The 25280-nt window shown below is 43.6% G+C and overlaps 2 protein-coding genes across 5 annotated transcripts in view; both read left to right on the forward strand.

The window, feature by feature from the left end:
• The window catches only part of NCKAP5 (NCK associated protein 5), a 1233002-nt gene extending 1218907 nt beyond the window's left edge, over positions 1-14095 (forward strand). For all 3 annotated transcript variants that reach the window (XM_081579255.1, XM_081579258.1, XM_081579257.1), the window contains one exon: positions 12607-14095. In XM_081579255.1, coding sequence (XP_081435381.1) covers positions 12607-12623 — 17 coding nt within the window. In that variant the 3' untranslated portion in view covers positions 12624-14095. The remainder of the gene's footprint in view (positions 1-12606) is intronic.
• Positions 14096-15730: 1635 nt separating this feature from the next.
• The window catches only part of LYPD1 (LY6/PLAUR domain containing 1), a 63381-nt gene continuing 53831 nt past the window's right edge, over positions 15731-25280 (forward strand). Inside the window, exons 1-3 of one of the 2 annotated variants that reach the window (XM_081579267.1) lie at positions 15731-15800; positions 15928-15957; positions 17262-17399. In XM_081579267.1, the coding sequence (XP_081435393.1) occupies positions 15731-15800; positions 15928-15957; positions 17262-17399 (238 nt within the window). Of the gene's footprint in view, positions 15801-15861; positions 15958-17261; positions 17400-25280 lie in introns of both variants that reach the window. The other variant, XM_081579266.1, reaches the window with a different exon arrangement.

The following is a 25280-nucleotide window of genomic DNA, read 5'->3' on the forward strand; positions in this document are numbered from 1 at the left end:
TTCATCATGGAAAAGTAGACATTATGAAAACTCAGACAAGTCTATGAGCTCTGAAATGGAATTATGTATTGAAAATAGACCTGATAGTGACTTTGTTCATTAATATGCAATCAATAGCAACTCCAACATGTAAGATATTGGGTCAGAATCTGAAGAAGAAAGAAGAACCAAATTTAATGCCTGGTATCCAGAAGTGTGTCATCTAATTGAGAAGCAGGACGTGGATATGAAAGAAACTATATAATAGAATGAATATAAGTTCAAGATTGAAAGGGGTAATCTGGCTACTTAGGCCAGGAATTCATAGAAAGACCCCTGTGGGTGAGGTATTATAGAAACAAAACCAGCAGATGTGTATTAAAAAGAGGGGAAAGGATCAAGTTATAAAATGTAGTTAGTATTAAAAATGATATGGAATTAGAGAAAAAGAGAAAAAATCCAACTTAAGCTTGTTAAATTTAGGAGATAACTAGACCCAGAAAGATTAAGAAAGGTGAATGTAAATAGTCATTAGTTAACCTATGGAAAACATTGGCTTGAATGATTTTAAAGACTAAAACTGGAAGAAGATCAAATGAAGATAAGCAAGTTAAGGAATTATTTAAAAATTAGGATTAGGGTAAAGGGATACAGTCAGAACTTTGAGTTTGACAGGATATTTGTGTTCTAAATGCCATTATCAGACAAGATCAGTGTTAGTCACTCAGTTATCTCCAACTCTTTGCAACCCCATGGACTGTAGCCTTCCAGGCTCCTCTGTCCATGGAATTCTCCAGGCAGGAATACTGGGATAGGTTGCCATTTCTGTCTCCAGGGGATCTTCCTGACCCAGGGATCCAACCTGGGTCTCCCACATTGCAGGCAGATTCTTTACCATCTGAGCCAGGGAAGCCCATAAGACCAAATATTAGGCTGGATAGCTTAGTCGAACAGTTCTCAGGGATTCATCTCCTAATATATCTGAAGTTTTGTTCTCTGTTGACATCATATTAAAAAATCTTTAGCATGCTCATTCCATGTGAACAGTAACTTTGTCTCATGCACCTCCTGTATCTCCAGTATTTAGAGTACTATCCAGGACATGGAAGGTGCTCAACAAATATCTCTTGAATGAATAAATGATGTTGCAGGAGCAGCATAATCCCTACTTAAATATTTAGTAAATACAGGTCCAGAATTGACATAGGGATTATCACTACCATGTTGTGGCAGAGCAAAGGATGGAACCTAGAACAAATGTGGATTCCAATTGGCATTCTCCCACCTAGCACATACTTCCATTCTAGAACCCCTGGTGCTTACTGGTAATGAGGAATAAAAGCATCTTACAATTGTGTGCAACACACAATATACAGCTTAATGTTTCTAAGTCTTTAGAACAATTCCCACCAAGAAATATTCTCTTGAGAAGAAGGATCAGTAAATTGGTACTGATTCTGAGTTGCTCTGACACTCAGGATTTGATATGTCAAATACCCTTGGGAAATAGCTTTATCTAAAGCAAAGGCTGACGGGCCTTAGAACTGAAATATAAATTGCATTGGGAGATGAATAGCTTAAACCTGAGTAGAGGTAACAACACTCTTCCATCCACAAATATCAGTGTGTCTCTGGGTGACCCTTAGTGCTCAGTCTCACTGGATTCCATGGCTATTGCAAACCACCTAAATAGATTGTGTGCCACAGTGCACTATGACTCCCAGATAGTCTACCAACTTGTGTTAGAAATAACTCCAGGCTGCCTAATTATTTGTAGGGTAATGAGTAATGCAAAATGCAGAATGTTTTTCCCTGGTTTTAACCTTCATAGCATTTTTGTTGTTGTTCAGTCGCCAAGTCATCTCCGACTCTTTGCGACCCCACAGACTGCAGCACGACCGGCTCCCCTGTCCCTCACCATCTCCCGGAGTTTGCCCAAGTTCATGTCCATCGAGTCGGTGATGCCATCCAACCATCTCATCCTCTGTCATCTCCTTCTCCTCCTGCCCTCAATCGTTCCCAGCATCAGGGTCTTTTCCAATGAGTCAGCTCTTTGCATCAGGTGGCTGGAGTATTGGAGCTTGAGCCTTCAGCATCAGCCCTTCTAATACTTCATAATAAAAACTTAGCACTTTCAGGTACATTTTTATGATGTCTGTGATTATGGTGGTGTTGAAGATGTTTCTTTGGAAGGAGAACATCCATGAAAAAAAATAGTATAACCTTTTTTTAATGCTCATCTGATTCCTACCCCCCCCAAAAAAAGTATTTTTTTGTTTTTCTTTTTTCTTGAATGAGTAGCTCAAACTGTATTACTCCAGGGTGAAAACATAGCATCATTCTTCTGTAATACACAACTGGTGCCTTCATGCTATATTTTCCTCTGACAAAGTTCATGGGCTCTTTACTCTACAAATACACTGACATCTAAGCCAGTCATGGCCCAGCTCACTGGACAAATAGGTATCTTGTTTAAGACATAAAATGATGGAAAAGTTAGTCAGAGAAAAAAGTCTAATCAATCTTTTAAGGCAAGTGAGTAGCATATAAATTTATTTTTATCTGTAATGGTGCCTATAAATGAAAGGCCAGAGGTTTGATGCCCTCTCTCTCATCGGCCGGAATCATTAACCTGACACTAAGTTAAACAGATTCAGAAATTCCAACCCAGAACCTGCTCAATTCTCATTCCTAAATAAACATTTTAGTTAATAATATTGTCCTGGAAGAAGAAAAATAAATCTAACAACATGGCTAAGAATGTTCTGTTTAGTTAATTATACAAACTGCTATCAATGAGCTGGCTTATTTCCCAACTCTCAAGAAGTCACTATGAAATAGGGCAAATTTCACTTTTGGAGAAACTGACCAATAGTGATCAAATCTGATATATTAATTCAGGTGATTAACCTGTATTTTAAATTAAATTTGTGGATCCACCCACCTCCTAGAAAACAAAAATCAAAAAAATACAAGGTTTCAAATGGTCATTTCAAGTCAGGGCACTAATGTTAGAGAAATCACGAATGTGTCCTTTGCATGTTGATATAATCATTTTGCCCAAACTTGTGATTATATGCCTTTCCTTTTCCCAGATGCCTTTCTCTGCCATAGGCAAAGTTTGTGATTTTCTCTATGTTACTTTTTTTCTCTTCCCACCAAGGGACCTGGTCCCACATCTTCCCCATTTTCCGTGTATGGGAACATCTCACATCTCTTTGATGAAATAACTTCACTTTCTTTCCATCCTTTTGATCTGGTCTCTAAAAGTCCTTGGCAGCCACTGTTTATCTCCGAGCTGAGGTCTTTTCTTTTCCACAAGATATATTATTTTCTAACAACCCTAAGCTTCCTACTGCACTTCTCTCTGCTTGCGCTTTTTTTTTTCCCTCCAAAAAAGTAAGCTCATTTTTCCTCTCTGAGTTCAGGGGTTCTAACAGAGGTCACTGAAAGTCATTGATCATGATAAAGAACAATGATACAGTTAATACTATACTCATAAAAGCACATCTCAGCCAAAAATTACTCTTTCACCTAATAAAACCAGTTTGCCCTGGAGATACTGAAGACTCTTCAGGACCCCAGTAAGGAAGCAGAGTGCCCCCAAGTGCTGAATCATATCTCCCAGTGTGTGGGTGGGTGGAGAGAATGGTTCTCTAATACGGATCCATCACATTAATTTTTCAGAAGGGCAAGCGAAGAGTAATGTGTCTCCAGTTGAGGTAATAGAGGGAACTGAACACCGAGAGAAAGTAATTATCCAAGTTGGAGTTTGACCAGGTTAACCGGGTCAACACCACAACTTTCAAGAAGAGTCTGGAGGGTCTTCCATGTTCACCAAATGTCATTCTGTCTATTTTTACCTCTCCTTCAGAAAGCAGCTCCAGCAGGCATACAGTGAGAGGTGGTATTAAAGAAGAGATTAACTGTGCCTCTGAGAAAAATGACTTGAGCTGCAAGGTTTCCTTTGAGGTTGGCCTGCCCCCAGCAAACATCACTTAACAGAGACTTTGAATGTGCACAAATCTTCAACTAAGAGACCCGGTATTAAAATACCTCCTCCCCATTCCCACAGGAATGTAACACATAATCATCTTCCTAGCGCTCAAGATTTGCTCATCAGGAAAGGGATAGGGGAAATCACACCTTCCACTTCAATTCGAAGCTCAGGATTAGCCAGCCCATCTCCTCTGTTTGATCCATCACCTGTTTATCACATCTGCTAAATCATCTCCCTCCTACTGCTTCACCCATGGAAAATGCTCTCTGCCCAAACGAACTCTCTGCAGTCTCCAAATTTTTCATCTTCTTGGCCCCAGCGCACATATGATTCTTTGGTTAAAATCTGCATCATCACACATAATGAGAAATGTGGGGTGATGGTGGGGCCATTGCGGTGACACTTCTTCTCAGTTTGGGGGAGGTGTTTCTTTCCATGTGGAAGGAGTTCTCTAGGATAACATTTCTAATGTCTCTAACCTCCATTCATTCGCTTCTCCTCAGGAGAAGGAGGAATAGCTTATTTAAATAACAAATTAACAGATGCACACTTCTATATATAAAATAGATATTTTTGCTTTTTTTTTGCTAAGTCGCTTCAGTTGTGTCTGACTCTTTGCAACCCTATGGACTGTAGCCTGCCAGGCTCCTCTGTCCATGGGATTCTTCAGGCAAGAATACTGAAGTGAGTTGCCATGCCCTCCTCATAAAATAGATAAACAACCAGGATATATAGCCTGGGGAACTCTACTCAATAGTCTGTAATAACCTATATGAGAAAAGAATCTGAAAAAGAATAGATATATAAAATATATATATATATATATATATGTCACTTTGCCATATACTTGAAACTAATGCCACATTGTAAATTAACTATATTTCAATAAAAAAAAAATAGCAAGTTTAGGAAGGGAACGGGGAAAGCTTAAGTCCACCTCCTGCTCTCTGCATCCTCCCTCTCAAGTCATGCTGGCTGTTAGAAGCACACGTTCTGATCTGTTCCCTTCACGCTGTAGGTTTTAGAAGAAGTCACTTGCCCCCAGCCCAAGGCTACCAGTTACTAAGCCCGTCTACTTCTAGGGCCACTGCTAAGAAACTCACTTCTCTAAAGATAAAACCTCATTCTCCTTAGAGGCTTTCTCAGTAATAAAGCTGATGTTTTCACCTTCCATCAGCCTTTTTTTTTGTTTGTTTCTTCAGTTCACTCAGAACTAAAGGTGGGGAAGAGAATTATTTATTGTATTACCTGAAATTCTAATAATAGATGCATAGAAGATGCACCATTAAGAATATTTAGACTCTTGGAGTTTTATAGAATGGGAAGATCCTTTAAAAAAAAAAATTAAAGAAACTAAGGTTCAACGGGGCCACACAGCTAGTTAGTAGAATACCAGGAACTGAACACTGGTTTCCAAATACCCAGCCTTGTGTGGTAACCCAAGTTCCATGCAGAACCCACCCAAGTTCTGTGGTCAGGCTTTTCCTGCTTGAGTCCTGACTCCCTAACTTATTAGCCATGTGTATGTGGCTAAATATTTCAACCTCTCCACTCTCTGTTTCCCTATGTGTTTAAAGCAGATGAAAATAGTACTGTCTCATAGGGTCGCTATAAGAATTAAATGAGATAATTCATGCACTGCAGTCAACCCAGTACCTGACACATAGTAAAACATTGTAAAAACACTTTATATATATATAGCTATTATTTTCTTACTGTATGTCTTGTTGAACTGATTGTCACGAATCATTATGGCAATAGAGAAATAAGACATCTGTTGAGAAAGGTACTGTTTAATTTGTGCTAAAAGATCTAGTCCTCTTGGCAAATATTAGTGCCCAGCTGAGGAATGATGCTATGTTTGAATTCCACAAGTAGAGCTGAATCTCCTTCTGACATTTTACAGTAGATATACTAACCAACATTTTTAATATATAATCAACAGATGGAAACTTACTTGAAATAATGAAACAGTAGCCTTCATCATAGAACACTAATCCATTGTGCTAGTTCATGAATTTGCTACTTATTTCTCCTTGGCTGTGGGCTGAGTTTCTGACTGTACAAGGATAACATGTCTCCCTCTGAAGCCAATTTCATCATACATATATTTTTTCCAGTTTATCACTTGAGCTTTTCTGTATCACCTTATATATTCTCCCCATCTTTCCTTATGAAAAGGGGACATATCACCTTCTATTTTATTCTTCCTTGTGTTCAGGTTGTTGGTTTTAGGCAGACTCTCTACTTCATGATTATTGTTGACTGTTGGGGAGGGGGGGAATGATATGTGTTTCCGTTTTCAAAATCAGGAAACCAAGTTTCCAGGTCTAATTTCATTCACCTGTATTTGAATCTGTATGAACCACAGTTTCCGTAAATACTCCATGTAAAATACAGCTGACACCAGCCTCCCTCCCCTTCCAGGCTGATGTAAGAGCAAAGTGAGATCATAGACGGGAAAGCTCTTTGGAAATAAAAGCTACTCATTATTTATAGCCCACGGTAGTGCTCGTCACTCAGTCATGTTTGACTCTTTGCGACCCCTCTGTCCATGGAATTCTTTGAACCCCTTGGGACAGGCATAGCTCTGTGTTTCTGTGTTTAAGTGATTCCGTCCATTACAGAATCTAAAAAGGCAAGAGACAGACAATCTGGGCAACTACTAGACCCAAGAGAGACTATGGACTATCTACAGATGTGGTAGGGGCACATGAAATGGAAACTTCTTAGAATGCCCTCCTTCTTACTTAGTATACTTCAAAAGCATTCCAAGAGCCCCCTGTTCTATGAAACTCTCTCTGAGAATCAGGACCACATGATTATTCACCTAGTAGACTGATTTGCGGAGAAGGCAATGGCAACCCACTCCTGTATTCTTGCCTGGAAAATCCCATGGACAGAGGAGCCTGGTAGGCTGCAGTCCATGGGGTCGCTAAGAGTCGGACACGACTGAGCGACTTCACTTTCACTTTTCACTTTCATGCATTGGAGAAGGAAATGGCAACCCACTCCTGTGTTCTTGCCTGGAGAATCCCAGGGACGGGGGAGCCTGGTGGGCTGCCATCTATGGGGTCGCACAGAGTCAGACACAACTGAAGCGACTTAGCAGCAGCAGCAGCAGATTGATTTGACTGATTGATTATTTGACTAAAAGGAATCAAATTAGTTAAGGGATAATTACCAAGGGATTTCTGGAGAATATGACACTATCTACTTTGTGCTTGAATTATTGTTAATAATGGCATTACACAAAGGATAGGAAAATATTTAGGAGTAAGCAGAACTATTTATTTTAAACTTGAAAATATATTCTCACTCTTTTTAGCCCAACTTTTGTTCCCAAGTACAGTGAAAAGCCCCACCAAAAAGTGAACTGTACAACTGTTGCCACCTATAGGTGGCAAGTGTAGTATATTAATTTTATCGTAATTTCTATGAAGAACACTATACAAAGGAAATGACAGTGTTATGTGGAACCCACGCAGTCTTCATCAGGAATCTTTACTAGGTTTGTTATTAATACTAGCACTGTTGTTGATTCTTATTTCAGATGCTCCCCTTAAAGGTAATATGGGCTGATATATGTGAAGTTCTTTTCCAGGATAGAGGTTAAGAGCTTGGACTCTGCAGGCAGATTGCCTGGGTCCAAATCCAGATCCCACCAGGTATTGCTCCATAACCTTAAACAAGTTACTTTCTCTAGCCTCGATTGTTTGTAAACGGAGAGAACAATGATACCTTACGCCATAGTACTGATGGGAGAATGAAAACAGATAATACATGCAATGTGCTTGGCCAAGTGTCTGTGTAGAGCAGGCACTTAATTGTTGGTTGCTGTTGTTGTTCAGTCGCTCAGTTGTGTCCGACTGTTTGCGACCCCATGGACTTCAGCACACCAGGCCTCTCTGTCCTCCTTTTCCCGGAGCCTGCTCAGACTCATGTCCATTGATTTGGTGAGGTGATACCTTCCAGCCATCTCGTACTCTGTCATCCCCTTCTCCCACCTTCAATCTTTGCATGATCTGCTGCTGCTGCTAAGTCGCTTCAGTCGTGTCGATTCTGTGCGACCCCATAGATGGCAGCCCACCAGGCTCCCCCGTCCCTGGGATTCTCCAGGCAAGAACACAGGAGTGGGTTGCCATTTCCTCCTTTAATGCATGAAAGTGAAAAGTGAAAGTGAAGTCACTCAGTCGTGTCCGACTCGTAGCGACCCCATGGACTGCAGCCTACCAGGCTCCTCTGTCCATGGGATTTTCCAGCCAAGAGTACTGGAGTGGGATGTCATTGCCTTCTCCATTTGCACGATCAGGGGCACTTAATTAAATACTATTATTACCATGATTAGTTTTCAAAGCACCTTCACATACATTTGTTACCAGTGGATGTGCACTATTATTACCAAAATGGAAGTCCAGCTGCTCACTCCTCTAAAGCCAATAAAGAGGCAAGGCTCGTGGAAAGGATAGTTTGCTTTATTTTGGAGACCAGCAGCCTATGGAGGATGAGGGGGGCAGCTGTGGCAGACTCCTGTCCATAGGCCAACTCCGTCCCAGTCCCCCACCCCCACAGACCGTCGGTGGGCTAGAGCATTTATAGGCAGAGGGAGGGGTCTACATGCAGAGTCAACACAGGCAGCTCTGACAAGCATGTTGAAATTGGTCATGGTGTGGTCTTATAAGCATCATCTTGATTGTTTCATGTACAGTTAGTCTTCAGTTCCAGGGTCAGTTTGTTCCCATTTTTTGAAGCCAATTTATGTCGTGGCTAGAGTCTAGTCATCATGCAGTTAACTTCTTCCACCAAATAGGGGTTTCAGTATCTATAAGACAGCTCAGATATGGCTGTATCATATGGCTCAGAATATTATCTATAGCCCTTGAGAAGGAACTAAAGGCCTTTAACTTTGCTTGCTGACTAAACTATTATTGTTTTGTCTTGTTTGATTGTTTTCCTTTGCTTCTGTAGTTTCTCACTTCTTTAATTAAACTTATCCTTTGGCTAAAATTTTTCTACAGACAAAAGACAGGTGGAGGACATTGGGGAGGGGAGTTTGGACCAAAGGGTCCTGCTCTGTTTCACTATTTTGTTACCATTCAACAGATCCATCCTAAGCACGATCCTGTTGGACCTCAGTCCCTCCTTATGTTTTAAATTTAAATGTTTTTTGACTTCAGAATTAACATATCTGAGATCCGACAAGACAATGTTAAGGCTGGCTGGGTATACTTCCAATACAAGGAAGGAAAGTAAGCTACTTCATTGTTTTTATTCTTAGCTGGCAGGACCACTGGAGAAACCAAAGCCAACAGCTGAAACTCTGCTGATGCTAGAGAAAGCTGAATCCATCTTCCAGTCTCCATTGAGAATCTACTGATGATTAGCATTGGGCTAGATTTTTAGGTTGAAAGCTGGTGAGAGAAGGGGTATGAGGGGGTCAGCTATTACCTATAAAACAAAATCACTAGCTCAGGAGTTCAAACACTGCAAAGATTACTACTTGACATATGCAGTGGGGGTTTTGTTGTTTTGTTTTTTTTCTTAATCTAAGCAAATAATTAAAATTAGAGAACTTTAAATACAAGCAAACATTGTGGCCTTAACTTTAAAATCAAAGATCTGGACTCAATCTGGACTCCTGTTTCTACACAGCAGCAATGAGTTAGATCTGAGTAGCTGCTCTTGCCTTTAACTGAGGCACATACTCTTGAGCTGACCACAGTCCTCACCAGTCCCTACAGCTCCCCAACACCAAGGTCAAATGTTAGTGTGTCCTCACTGTCACTCTTCCACTGATGATGTTCTTACAGTCCAGAATATTTGGCACCCACCCCTCATCAAAACTGTGAAAACAAAAGGAAGACCGAGAAGCCATGTGATTTTATAGTGGGCCATTCCTTTATTTCCATTGCCTCCTCAGCCAGTGTAGGCTTTTGTCATAATTAATTGAAAGAACCAAACCTACAAGTGGGAAACATTTAGAAAACAAGATACACTGTTTTTGTCCCATAAACAGTGGGTGTTTTCATGTAAATAACCCTTTCCTTGTTGTTTAGTCACTGAGTTGTGTCTGACTCTTTTGAGACCCCATGGACTGTACAGGCTCCTCTGTCAATGGGATTTTCAGGCAAGAATACTGGAGTGGGTTTCTATGTCCTTCTCCAGGGGACCTTCTCAACCCAGGACTCAAACCTGGGTCTCCTGCATTGCAGGCAGATTCTTTACTGTCTGAGCCACCAAGGAAGCCTGCAATTTTATTCAGCTATGTATCCTCAGCACCAAAACCTTCCACTTGCTTCATGATAGCTTCTCTAGTGTGTTTATTGAATGAATTTGAGATCCACAATGACCAGAAATAGGCAAGAAAAAGAATTGTGGTTCTTGTATAAAGAAAAAAGGGAGAAGATACTCAGGTGAGGAGGAAATTACATTGAATGCCCTCTATTTACCTACATTTAGTATAATCAAAGCTTTTCTACCCCATGTATTTTTCACATTGTACTTTATAATTGTTTTTAAAAGAATGCTTAAAATTGGCACAGCATGCAAAGGGGCTGCTATATGAAGTTGTTCCTAATTATGGAGCCACTTTTCTGTAATCACCTAGGAATCTCTTCGTCAGCCCATCTCTGGTCTCAAGGTAGCCATTTCAGATCGAAAATTAGCTCTGTGAACAGTGCTCCTGTATGTTAATAGTATAATGAAATAAACACCACTTCAAGGATGATTTTCAAATATTCCCACTGAATTACGCCATTTCCCACAGCAGAGAGACAAACGCTGTCTGAGCCTGCTCTTGGGACATCAGAGCCATCCACTTCTGTGTCCTTTTCTTTTCTCTTTCTATTAAATATTAACGGACTTCCCAGGTGGCTCAGTGGTAAAGAATCTGCCTGCCAGTGCAAGCGACACAAGTTTGATCCCTGGGTCAGGAAGAGCCCCAGGAGAAGGAAATAGCAACCCACTCCAGTATTCCTACCTGGAGAATTCTATGGACAGAGGAGCTTGGTGAGCTACAGTCCATGGGGTTGCAAAAGAGTCAGACACAACTGAGCAACCGTACAACAACAACAAATTAAATATTTAGCATGTGAGAGTTCACAGGCTTTGACTGTGTCTGCTTTTCCCCAGATCCAAATACAGTTTCCTCGTTGTACCTTTGACACCCATCATAGCAATGTTGGGGGAGGGGTGAGAAATAGAACTGCCTTTTTAGGGCCTCTGACAGCAGCAATTGAGATGGTTTGGCATATTTGGGTGGCGAAATGAAGAAAAAAAAAAAAAAAACGGACACCTTGTCCTTTATTACAAGAGCATGGAAGGTCGCCAGACAGGAATTCAAATCTTTTTCTCCATCATTTGCTGAGCCACCTTGGGCAGGTAACCTGTCACTTTGAGCCTTGTTTTCCTCCTCATTAAAGTGGAGATGTGTATCTTGCAAGCTTCTCTGGTGGCTCAGACAGTAAAGAAGCTGCAGGTAATGCAGGAGATGTGGGTTTGGTCCCTGGGTTGGGGAAGACCTCCTGGAGAGGGAATGGCTACCCACTCCAGTATTCTTGCTTGGAGAATTCCATGGAGGAGGAGGGTGGTGGGCTACAGTCGATGGGGTCGCAAAGAGTTGTAACTTACAGGTTTGTTGGGGGGTGGAGGGGAAGGCTTATAGATAAAGTACTTTCAGTGTCTTTTACATAGTGGATGCTTAATAAATGGTAGCTACTGTTATCTCTAAGGCCTGTTCCTGTGTCTTCCTTGTGTTTCGATGGAATTTTTGCGTGAAAGAGGAAAAGGAGATGAGAGATGTGGTCATGGCTTTAATACTTCCACACTTGTCAGTTTTTGTATTTATGCCTCCGGTCACCTTGGACCTTGGGAACTACTTAAGCAACTGAATATATTCACGTTTACAGAGTTCACCTACAATAATTATCAAACATGACTACACTGTTTTATGAAGTCCCAGAGACTACTGGTAACAGCCTATAAGTACCCCTGTTTAAATCAGTTTTACTAGAACCTCCTGGAGGAGAGGTTACTGGGGTGCAGAACTGTTAGTATGATTTTTAAGCCCTTGGGCCTTGAAGAATCTATCCGCTCAGATCCAAGATCTACTTCCAATATCATAAAACTTGTGAGCAGACAAAATACACACGTGACAATGCTTCTGACAAATTTAATGTGTACTTAAATTGTGTGACAATTTAAAGAATTGTATGCCTTTTTTTAAAATATATTACTGTCATTTCTGGCTGCAATTCAATCCCTATCCATATTTAGAAATAGGACAACTAATAATATTTAGGAAAAGAAAGGTGTTTGAAACTTTAAGAAAAAGAAGACACTTTACCTGAACAAATTTCAGATGGATCCATTTAAAATGAAATTAAGTGGCACTTAAATGATTTGCAAATTGGGACCTATTTATCTCAGTAAAATGATTAAAGTCTTGATTTATCCCTAAAATTGGTTTTATTATTACATTAAATTATACTAGAAGATTTGTTAAAAGACTTGTAGGTTCCTTCTATCCTTTTAAATTGTGCTTTATACTGACAATAATTGAATATTGGCTAGAATAACTTGATTTTGCAAAGAAATATGTTTCTAATATTTTCCTCTTTTTATTGCAGAAATTGAAACAAGTTGAAGAAACAAGAGAAGATCCTGAGAATAGATTATGCAAAATTTCCCTGGAGTCATTCAATAAATATAACAGCAATACTGTGATCTTATTAGGAAAGGAGAAGAATCCTGTGAACAAGGTTGAAGGACAAAAGGAAGAAAAAGAAAAAACTGAAGAGGCCTCTTTGAGTAGCTCTGATAGGCCTGGGGTAGACCACCTGGAATCTTTGAGTGATTCTTTATATGATAGCTTCTCTTCCTGTGCAAGTCAGGGTTCAAATGATGTATAAAGGACTTTTTTTTTCCTCCTTAGTGAGCTGGAAATGGAGCACTTAAGAAACAGGGGTGGGAGGAGCAGGGCAGGTAGAGATGACAACACATAAACGATCGCAGTACCAGAGCCTATGCTGTCAGACTCAGAGCCGGCAGCCCACTGAGCTTACTTCCCTGACAGGGCAATAAAGATAGATTCTATTTGTTGTGTTCCACAAGGATTAAAAGTAAACACACCCAGGATACAGAAGTCTTAATTTTGCACTTTTTTTTTTAATACTTGTACAGAAGTTGTAAATTTTCTTGAAAAAGAAATTATATTTGTAGCAAAAATAAAAAAAAAAATGCTAGCAATAAATTGAATCAGTGCCATGCTCTTGAAATGATGTCCTAAGTCTTAGAAGTTGTAATATATTTTTTAAAAATTCCCAATCAAGTTTTTGTTCAGGTCACTGTCCTAGTCCTCCGACTGTGGGTACACTCTGTAAAACAAAAACAGGGCCTGCCAGAAAAACAGAGGGCTCTTGTCATCTCCCTCTCATAATCTCAGTTTGATAGAAACTTTAATTCTAGTGCAAAATTCCAAGTTGTTGACAGAAAGATTCAGGTTCTAGTAAGAAGTGTTATCCTGCTTCTATTGAAAACTGTAAAGGAACTCAAGTGCGACACTGATCAGAAGTGATATGTATCAGAAACGATGTAGTTCTATTTTCCCTCCAATCATTTCCTTACACCCCCTTCTACTTACTGGTTCTCTGTGATTCTCAACATTATTTGTTGATTTTTATCTTCCTGCTCTTTTGATTAAAATCTGATTAATCTATAAATAAAAGCAGATTCCTATTTGCAATGTTCTACTTTGTAAAAAATAAGATGACTGGTGCTATGAAAAATTCTTCCTTTTAATATCCTTTTTTCTACAAAGTCTGTTTATATGTAAGGATAAATTCTATTTTAAAGGTTACTGTGTATTTTTTCTAGATGTGAACTATTTATAATTGCTTTTGTACAGGAGCTTGTAAACTAGGCATAACAAATATTTTTAGGATCTATGGATACTTTAGTACACACTTGTTTCTTTACAGAGTATTGTATGCTCAGTGTTATTTGGTTAATTTGTGCAATTTGTTACATTTGAATTTTGTTGTCTTAAAATTGTGTGTCTTTCAAACTTTTTAAGATTCTTTTGTTTCATTGCTAAATAAACGTCACATCACAATGACACCCACCGAAAGCTTAAAAACCTTATTCAAGGACCCTTTGAGCCAATTAGTTGTTTGACTCTCACACGTGCTCTAGCTACGAGTTCCCAGAAGAAACAGAGACTAATAAGCAAAGGCCCTATAGCTCCAGAAAGAGTAATTCAGCCAGTAGTTAAGATTGGAGTCTGCAAACTAGCCAGTAATGGTCAAAGCAGTTTTATCTCCCTGAGGGGTTAACCAACTAGAAATGAGAGGAAGAGGTGGGCAAAGGGAGAGGGGGCCCGAGGCAGATAGGGAACGATCTCTGCAGAGGAATTACAAGAAAGCCGTTTAGGCGCATTTCCAGACCCGTTCTGTTGGCAGGACAGGCAAATAAATGATCAGCATCTCGGCCTGAGAGAGCTTCCTCCTAGAGGAGGCCCGAGGTGGAGAGGGACAAAGCTTATGAAGACCTTTTCACAGAAGTGGATGCTCCCTAGGGACTTGGGAGAGCGAACGAGCGGGATTGGGGGCGGGGGCTCCAAGGCGCTCCCGGCGGGCCAGCGGGCTCCCGTACCACCTGCTGCAGGGCTCGGCGGTCAGGAAGGCAAATGTAGTCCCGCGAGTACTCCAGGTGAGTCGCTCGGTCGAGAAAGGAGAAATCGAGGTGCGGGATTCAGCCAGCAACCGAGTCCTGGGCTGGGGAGGCAAGGTACACGCGAAGACGCGGGTGTATATGCTAATTACCCGTGGCTAGGAGGGAAGCCTGAGGTAGCTGCCCGGTCTTTTCGAGAAACGGGATAGAGTAGAGCAACTCCCGTCTTCACCCCGATTTGCTTTCTAGTGGGAGCTCATCTAGGTTTCCCCGGGGTGGCCCTCTCCTGAGCTAGGCTACCAGGGCGGTGTCACCGCACCCTTCAGTGGTGCGCGCGGCAGATAAACCGAGTGCAGAGCGAGCAGAGCTGGTCGCGGACCCCTCCGCACCCAGCCCACCCCGCCGCAGTTGAATCCAATCCCGGTAACGACCGAGGGGCTTCTAGAAGGAAGAGAAGGCGCGGCTGCACGGGACACTCTAAAGGGCCTACAGGTGTGCAACTTTGCCAGACGCACTGGAGCGCGCCCCGCCCCTCGTGGCCCCAGTCCCACAGGCCGGAAAGACCGTGCGGCGGAGGAGCCTACAAGCCCCGCGGGCACAGGGAAGCGGTGGGGGGCGCGCGCGCCCTTGCAAGCAGAGGGCCACGGGCACGCAGTCTTCCGACCTCACCTCCCAGGTTCTGCAGACTGCGCCCGGCGGATCCCCGCGGCACCTGCTGCGCCCTCCTCCCGCTGTTCCCTGGTCTCCAGCCTTCGGGCCTCGGAAAACTACACGCTCTCTCTACCCCTCTAGGCGTCCCAGTCCCGGGGACACGCGGAGGCGGGAGGAGAGGGCGAGCGGAAGGGGGTGGGGACGTGAAAAGACTGTCCCAGCCTTCCCCGCTCACCACCCCCACCCCAACTCGGCAGCCGTCACGTGGTGCCTGGAGTGGGAGGTGGGGAGAAGAGCCGAGACTTTTTTGGGTGCTCGGGATCGCCAGTAGTTCCTTCCTTCTCCGTCGCCAACTCCAGAGACGCTGTGCTCCGCCAGGGAGCTCGAGTCTGAGGAGCGGCGACCCCTCAGCCCGGAGCCCCGGCTCGGGCGATGCGGGCGCCGCGGGCGGCACCTGCGGCTCCTCTCGGCGGCGGCGGTCGCCTCGGCGGCAGCAGAGCGGGCCCCAGCAGCCTCGGCAGCCACAGCCGCTGCGGCCCGGACAGCCTCCGCCGCGGTCGCAGCTTCTGATGCGCCTGCTCGCTCCCGGCCCCTCGGCTCCGGGAGGATGTGGGTCCTCGGCGTCGCAGCAACTTTTTGCGGATTGTTTTTGCTTCAAGGTAAGAAGACGAAGCGGCCAGCTGTCCGGCCAGGCGCGCACACCCCCTCCACCCGCCGGCCCCTTTGCCTCCCTGGGCGCCCACCTCCGGTCCTGTGCTGCTCCGGGTTTTCCCAGCGGGAATTTGGCTGCGGCGAGGGGTGTTCAGAGGCGCTAGATGGGAAGGTCTCCAAATCCCGCGCTGCAGGAGAGGCGGGAGCGGCGGATTGGTGGGACTCTGGCTGCAGATGGTTGGGCTGCGCGGTCGAAAGAAGCTAGGCTAGGAAGGAGGGAGGGTCCGAGCCGCGTGGGGTCTCGGCTAGGGAACTGAGGCGACCGACCGCGAACCCACCAAGTCGTCGGGCGTTTCTAGCAACCCGTGGGAGTGGCGCCGCCGACAGGTGAGCTGCACGCGGGGCAGCCTGTAGCCGGGGCGCGCCCGGGTTGGGTTGCTGCGCTCGGAGCGCGACCGCTGTTGGGCGGGGAGGGGTTGCGCCGGGTCCGCGGCTCATCTGCCTGGGAGCCGGGGTAATTGGGTCTGGAAGGAAGCTCGTAGATGCGAGCGGAGCCGTCAGGCTGGAGCGGAGAGAGGTGCGAAACGTCTGGCTCCTTCCCTCCAGTACGAGACCGACTTCCAACCCAGCTCTGCAGAGCTGGGACCCCGAGCCGGACGGAGCCCTAGCTAAACGGAGCCTCGAAAGCGGGACAGAAAGCGGCGGGGGATGCACGCCGACACAAGCACTCACGCACATTCCCACACGCCGCGGCCACCCCTGCTGCTTCGGGGGAACAGTCCCGAAAAAAGGTGGGGGACTCGGGGCGCAGCGGCACTTCCTCCAGAGCTTTAGCGTAGGGAGTCTGCGAACCACAGCGCCGGAACGCCGACGCCAAAAATCAAAGAAAACCGAAAAGGCGTCTGCAAAGGCAATCGCGACTGGTGCCAAAGTAGCAATTAACTCATTTGTAACCAATTAACAATTAGGCAAATCTTCGGCTTAGGCTGAAGCTGACGCAAGTCCCTGGAGCTACTCTGCTTTCGAGCTGAATGTTCCTCCTTCCAACTTCCGTGCGGAATGGCCAGGTGTGGTGTCGGATAGGCTCTTTGCTTCTGGAGCGAGGGCCTAAGGGTCGGGAGCAAAATTCCACTTTATCCCGCAGGACCTTCGGCGGCCACGCCGCCCTCTGCCGGCTTCAGCCGCAGCCGCCTTTCTGGGAGCCCCAGGCGCGCGCGCGGAGGCGACGCTGGCTGGGGCCAGTGGGAGGAAGGTGGGTTCCCGGGTGGTCTCTGTGAGTCTGGGTCTGAACCCGACTGCGTCTGTCCCACAGGCTTTGCGTTGCAAATTCAGTGTTACCAGTGTGAAGAATTCCAGCTGAATAACGACTGCTCGTCCCCCGAGTTCATTGTGAATTGCACGGTGAACGTTCAAGACATGTGTCAGAAAGAAGTGATGGAACAAAGCGCAGGTAAGAGGCTGACAGCCCTCCTCCTCCTCCCCTCTCCAGCCTGGCCCTAGGTGGAAGTGAGGGGCCATTGCATTACAGGAAAAGATTGACTTTGATATTATGCACATAGTGGTTTATCGCGGATTTACTTTTACAGTGCTGGGAAGATGAGGAGTTCCAAGTTACTTTAGTTTCATTAGAGTTAATTACCAGGGCTTCTCCCCAAGGAACTGGGAAGGAGATGTGCATTTAAATGAATGGCTCTCCTCTTTTTATTTACTCCCCTCACTTCCCTCTGCTAAAAGCTGATCGGGAGACTGGAAAATATATGGATAACCAGCCCTGCTTGGGCAACTAGACAGTAGCCTGTGAGCAGTGTCAGCCTGAAATATGAAGCTAGTTGAAGTTCCCAGAGGTCAGCACTTGAAAAATGTGTTTTGTCAGAGAGCCACACCATATTTCTTTGAAGAACACTACAGGATCTTTATTTAATTTTAGAACTAATGCATCAAATTCCAGGCACAAATTGCCAAGATCTTTCAAAGGAATGTAGTTCCCAGTCCCACAAGCTTAGCTGCTGGCAGGCTGACAGAGGGCCTGGGCACCAGCCAGGTGGAGAAAGAAGGGGAGTGGTCTTGCTAGTAGCAAACCTCCCTCATTCCTGCAGAGTCTTCTCACTGAGCAGGAGCTTCCGGCCCCTCCCAGGAGTCTTTTCAGAAATCAAAATCTCCCCTTAAAGCACAACTGGAACTTTGGGGAAATTGGTGAACTAGGGTTTCATTTCCAAGGTTAAATCCACGAATATAGACTTTGTCATTTTAAAGATGTTGAAATGATGGATGAGTAATATTCAGTGAACCCAAGCCCTGCTTCTGTTTAGCTGCCTGGACTGCACTGCGCACGGAACCTCGTGAAGGGCCTGGAAGGGTTAAGTGAGTCCTTTAGTCCGGTAGCAGATTAATGCAAAGGCTCAAGTTTTAAAGCCAGCATTTTGGGAAAAACAACTTTGGGAACGTTGTTTTCTTCTCAGGGAAGGGTCTGGCTGTACCTCGTGGCTTGCCACTTAGATACATGGGAAGGCACTAGCTGGTCACTATACTGTGAGGTGGGGGGTGTGTGTGTGTGTGTGACTTTCAAGGCTGTTCTTTTAGATTATGATCAGTCTAGGTGTGGATTCTTTCCACCAGAATCATTCTTCTAGGAAACCGGGAACATAATCACTCTCAAGAATAACTTCTCAAAGCAACATGCATTGTTTGGTTATATGGGATGCAGCCTGTTAAAAAAGCCAAACAAAACTTGGTGATGGGTCTTTAGCTAAGATTGACATGAATGATTCTGATGATATGTTTCTTGTCTGCTTGTATTTCATTCCTGAGAATTTAATCTGAGCAAAAACGGACTGCCCTTCCACCAGAGGAACTGCTGTGATTTTCATCAGAATCACTCTGAACACTGTATTGCAACTCTCAAATACTTGTAGCTTTCTTCCAGGCAGTAGTTCAGAGGCAGACAGAAATGAGGATATGGAACTTCCTCATCATCCTCCAGGTCACTGCTTACCTGGGGATCATGTTTCATAACCTGGGATATGATTGTCACGAGGAGAGGAAAAGCTATGAATCAAATTGCAGTCAGAAGAGGTGGCTTTCCGAGATATACTTCTTGCTCTTTGAAAGTGTACTTGAGATGCACTTTGAAAATGGAATTTTCAAGTGTTCAGTTTTTCATCTGGCTTCCCTCTCTGGTCTACCCCGCACTATTTGTTTGGTTTTTGTTTTTTTAAAAAGGTAGCACTGGCATGATAATGCCTAGCTTCTCCCCTGAGAAACTGAGCACAGTCAGTGCCTGACCAGAAGCTGCTATTAGCTCGATCAAAGTGGGCACCGTGCATCTTCAAACCAGGTTCCTCTGGCCACATGTCATAGACTAGAGAGTGACAGACACGAGAGAAATAAGGCAAACTCAACTGTGAGGTGTGAGACACAGACACCGTTGATGGGCTCAAAGGAACTGGTTAGGGAAAGGATGCAAGCTCTGCGCACGTGGAAACGGAGTATCCTGAATTCAATAGAAATCAGCCAAACACACATTTCTGTGTCTGAAGTTGAGGGTGGGGTGGGCTCGGGAGAGGGAGTGGACTGAACTGTCGAAGGCGTTTCCATTTTCATCATGTGCTATTAGAGACCAATCTATTTAAGTGGTGATTAACTCTACCCTTGTTGGCAGGGTAGAGAGAGCCAACCTGAAAACTCTGATTGTGAAGCAAACCCAGCTTCGTATACTCATCAGTGTAGCAACAGCTGATTTCTGTTGTATACTGCGTGCACCAGGTTCTTTCTTTGTGCCTTATGTGGGGATATCACCTGAAATCTGAGAGTCCTCTTAAGAGGCTCCTGTTTCCCAGGCTACTACCCATGGGCATTTCATTTCACTTCAGGGTCAACTTCTCCCCACCTGTTCAATGATGCTATTAGGTGTCAAAGTCAAAATTGTTTCTTCTTAATCAGTGATACAAACCATTTCAAGAATTTCAGTGCTTTGGAACTGAAAGGGTTTTTGTTGTTTTTAAAAAGTTACAATAACTTATCTATTAGAAAAATCATAAAAGGAGGATCTAGCAATCTTCTTTCTGTTCCATCTGTTACAACAACCTCCCAAATTTCTCGTTTAATGAGAGAAAGTTCACCAGCTTTTATAGCTCATACACAAAAATTAATCTACATTTGCATAAAGATTATAAGTAAATGTAATAGAAAAATTATATTGATAGGAGTAAACCATAACTGGTTGATTTATAGTTAATTGTGCGCATCAGAATCTGAGACTTTTGTTCAAATTCACGTCTGGGCCCCTCCTTGGGGAGGCCACTTTCAGGAAGTCTGTGGTGGAGCTGGCCAGGGGTCAGCCCCTAAATTGAGAGCTGCTGGTCTGGACCAACCTTTTTGTGTATTAGAGGAGTAAAACAAGAGTCAGGGAAATTAGATGTCTGGTCCATGTCTGGCAGTTAGTTGTTACTGAGCGGCATCTGCTTCCCAGGCCAACCCCTTACACAGTAAAATACATCTCCAGGGTTGCCTGCAAAGATAATTCAGGCAAAGTGCTAAAGACTTAGACAATTCTCATGCCCACCAAGTTCACCTAATAGGCTTAGTGAACTGGGTTGAGTGGACGATCCACAAAATGGATTTTGCAAGAACGGGAGAACGAACTCAGGATTTGTAAAGTCTGAGTGCTATGGCATTTTCCATAGGTAGAGAAAAAGCAGGGTTTTAAATGGACTAAGATTTTAATGCACCAAGCAAGTTTGATTTTAAGTAGGAATGAAAGGCATTCTTTTGGCAAAAAAAAAAAAAAAAAAAAAATACCAGCTGTGCAATATGCCCAGGCCCTCAGATAGTCCTTTCTGGATTGAGTCTGCAAACTCAGCTCTTATGAATTTTCAGGCAGGTACATTGAATTTTCAAGTGTGAAGTACATTTAAAATTAACCTTTACCTATCCCCCAGAGTGGAGAAAGAAATGGCAACCCATTCCAGTATTCTTGCCTGGAAAATCCCTGGGTCGGAGGAGCCTGGTGGGCTGCCGTCTATGGGGTCTCACAGAGTTGGACTTAGCAGCAGCAGCAGCATTCCCCAGAGCGGCATTCCTATGGGGGGCTGAGAGAGTTTTGTGCTTTTTTTTTCCCCTTGGTCATTTATCGAGAAATAAGGCCTGGATTATGGGGAGGGGAAGGCTCCTTTCATTGTCCTTACTAATTGATATTTAAATGTTTGCATAACAAATGACTTGTTCTCTCCAGTTCTGGGCTTACTGAGTTAGTGTCTGCTTACCGCACCACCCTTGATAATGACATTTCTCTTGCTCTGGCTTTTCACTGCACTCCGCAAAATATTTCAAATATTGATTTTTACTTCAGAATAGAAGCCCCCCGCCCATGAATTTTGAAACCAGAGTATAAAGAATGTGAATTTACATTTGTTTGACAGGGCAATCTTGTAATTAGAGTTTTTCCTCTTGACTAGATACAGTGAAAGGGGCATAATTTAATTTTTATAGACTAGCCAATTTCTGCCCTTCGTAAAATATAGCTCTGTCGGTGAGCAAAATGTTACAGGTTCTCCTAAACCTTATTTAAAAGTTAAATGCAATGTATTGAGAGAAAGTTCATGGTCAGAATTAGTAACCTAATCGATCTCTTCACCCATCCTTTGCAACAGGCATTAATCTATTTGTCTGTTTTGCGATACATGAGTTACTGATTTATATGCCATGTTGCATCTACATTATGGCTGTATAAGTAATGACTATTTTCCTTTTGGATTAGTTAGTTGCTCATTAAATTGGGCGAGGATGGCTTCATGCCTTAGATAGATGACTTTAATGCCTTATTTTGTCATGAACTAAAGAAGGGCTAGCAAGGGAGGACCTGGGGGTCTCTGAAACAGTCATCCACTCTTAGCAGAAAGAGGTAGCAAGTTACCTATGGCCTGTGTTCTTTGGTTAATTTCACTAAGATTGAAAATGACAGGCTACAGTTTGTCTTTGGAGTGAGCTTGGCAGGAAGGAAGGGTCAGTTTTGCCAACCAGTATTATACCCCAGTCCCTTTATACCAGGATTCTTTTATTTAAGGTGCACACACATGGCATATATATGTATATGTATATATTTAAATTTTTCCCTATATATATATTTGCACACAATCCTAATTCTTGTAAGAAGAGGTGAAAATATGCATCTTCCTTCTTTGTAGCTGTTCAGGTCATAAATGCTTAACCTGTGTTATACTGTAGGCACAAAGTTGTTTCCTAACTTTTTTCGCCCCAGAACATCTTTGTTCAGTGTACCAGTGATGTCTGTCAATCTTCTAGTGTCCCCTGTCTGCTCCATATCTTTTTCTTTTACTCATTCTCTCGTATCCTCTCCCTTTTGAACATCCCACATGCAGCCCTTACTTTCTCACTCTCAAATCCATTTTGAGATGATTATGGAATCCACTCCAAGGGTAGAGAACAGAAATGTGAAAAATCACCATATTTTAACTTTGCCAAGGAGACCGTAACAGGTTAAAAAAACTTTAAAATAAAAAAGATTCAGATGTCAAAAAAGATATCCTCGTACATTAACATCGGCCCTGCTAAAAAGATTTCTGTGTCAACCTCAATGAAGGTATGAATTATGTGGGGAAAGATTCTTGTGTGGTGAATGTCAATATCACTGCCTCTTTCCCAGCGGGACCCTGAAAGAACACCTTTTTCTCCCAGGCACAACACTTTGCCAATCTAGTTGTTCACTTAACTTCTCGAGATGCATCCGTCTCTTTAATGTGGCAGGCATAGCAGACTTCTGAGGAGGTCTTCAGGCCCTTGGACTCTCCAGTAAGTAAAGCATTTGTTTATGTTAACTTTCTAGCTGAACAAGCAGCCAGGGCTGACCTCCTATCTCCATAGATGAAACATTTGAGGATTGATCCAGCTCTCCCATGGCACTAATTCCTCCCACAATGATCTCATGAAAGCTTCCATCATTGATGGTTTTCCTAATGAGTTTAAACAGAGAAGCTTCAAAGCTGGGTTTTCTCTCCCAAGTGAAAAATGAAACGCACTATGAAAACAAAACACACCGTTTGCTTTGAACTCTGAAAAGGAAATCTGCTTCCCTTATATATTCCTGAAAGAAAAAGATCTGAATCTACAGCCTGTTTTCTTGCTCCTTCTCGCCTTCCTGCCTTCTTTCCTTCTTGCTCGCCTTCCCCCTCCCTCCTCCTACCCTTTTCTCTCCCCCTCCCTTTCTCTTTCTTTTGTTCTTGTTCGATGACTGACTAACTTAAGATTCTAATGCTCAAACCCAGCAAAGGTTTATTACCACACTGTGCAGAAGCAGTCCACACCCCAACCCCTGTTGTCAGCTGTTGTGTGAAAAGGGGATCTCGCTCTGTTAGGGAGCGAACAGCCATGTGCCAGGCTTCCCAGTAACTTTGAAGAGGTTACTCAGTTACTGCACGTCCCAGGGGCTTAGCTTCCTCCCCTGTTATATGTCAAAACAGGTCGCCTGTCTTCTTATGGATACAGCAAGGCAGTGAGGAATGCTGGCAGTCTAGTCACCTTAAGGTACCAATTCTAAAGATGGGAACCTGCAGGAATTCTCACCAGGAGTTGCTTCATTCACTCTCCATAGCTGCCTCTGAAGGCTGGCCCTGAGGTAACTCTGCACACACTTTCTCGGACTGAAGGAGTCCTTGCATTTAACCCTTAACTCCTTAAAAATAGAATCCTCACAATTAGCCTGGAAGGTTCACAGTAAGATAATATATTCACCTGATGGTTGATGGATCTGAGATGCAGAGAGATTCAGCAGTTTGGTCAGGACCACACAGCCAGTGGGACTGAAATTCAAGTCCTTCCCTTCCCTGGGATTTTTTTTCAATCATTCTAATGTCATTTGTGTTTCTTTTTGTATTTTTAATTACAACTTTATTGAGATATAATTTATGTATCATAGAATTCATCCTTTTAGAGCTGCAATCCCCACCCTTTTTGGCATCAGGGACCAATTTTGTGGCAGACAACTTTTCCACAGACCAGGGTTGGGGATGGTGGTTTCAGGATGATTCCAGTGCATTACATTTATTGTGCACTTTATTTCTATTACTATTATATCAGCTCCACCATAGAACATCAGACATTAGTTTGGGGACTCTTGTTTTAGAGCATAAAATTGATTGTTTTGGTATATTCACAGAGTTGTGAAAATAGTCTAATTCCAGATATATCTCTAATTCCAGAACATTTTCATCACCCCATAAAGAAACCCTGTACCCATTAGCTGTCACTGATCTGGGAACTACTAATCTACTCTGTCTCTCTCTGATTTGCCTATTCTGGACATTTCATATACATGGATTCATACAATCTGTGTTTTTCTATGATTGCTTCTTTCACTTAGAATAATGTTTTCAAGGTGCATCCATTTCACACCCCCTTTTGAAGTTCATTTTTCCTCTTGCTTTGCAGAGGTCGAAAGGAAAGCTCAGGCTTGGCAAGTTCTAAATTATAAAATGGAGTGGGGTGAGATGGGGTAGGAGAGGGCGTGATTGTGAACCTGGAATTCCATGGGCTAATTAGCCAAATTGCTACGTTGAACTGAAAACCTGTGCTAAGAGCAAGCTGTCTCAGGAAGCCATAGGGCAAAGGAATACATAAGCGTCAAGAATCTGCTCTGTGCTCAGCACTGGGCTCCCCATCCATTGCCTCCACATCCATTGCCATCTGTTAAAGGGTTAATTGACTTTTCCCTGTTGTTCAGTCGCTCAGTCCTCAGTCGTGTCCTTGTCTGACTCTCTGTGAGCCTATGCCAGGCTTCCCTGTCCTTCACTATCTCCTGGAGTTTGCTCAGATTCATGTCCATTGAGTTGGTGATGCCATCTCATTCTCTGCCGCCCTCTTCTCTTTTTGCCTTGAAGTAGTTTGTTAGCCACAAGAATCCTCAGCGATCTGGGTGGGCTATCACTGATACTAGAAGCTCTTATGCATGATCTCAGCTGCCCATCCCAACATCTGGCATCCTCCACAGACCACAGCCCTCAAGCATCCTGCACCACTTAAGCTAGATGAGATCTTCATTTATAATTTCAAAGAAGAGGTTACTGGGGCACAGAAAGTTTTCTTTTCTGAGGGCCTGCCTAAACAGTTTGATCAGTCTAGCTCCTCGTTCTTTCCTCAAGAAGGCCTGAGGGTAGAGCAGGGGGAGAAGCATTCTGGGGAGAGATTTTGGCTAAGGAGATGCAATTCTGGTGTGCTTTTATCATCTACCACGCGTAACCACACGTACTCCGTAAACATGTGCCATTTCCCCCCCATACCAAATCACTGATGAAAGCTTTTATGTAGACGAAACTGTTTA

This window comes from Giraffa tippelskirchi, chromosome 3 (genome assembly GCF_054371585.1).
Source record: "Giraffa tippelskirchi isolate mGirTip1 chromosome 3, T2T-mGirTip1v1.2.pri, whole genome shotgun sequence".
NCBI lineage: Eukaryota > Metazoa > Chordata > Mammalia > Artiodactyla > Giraffidae > Giraffa > Giraffa tippelskirchi.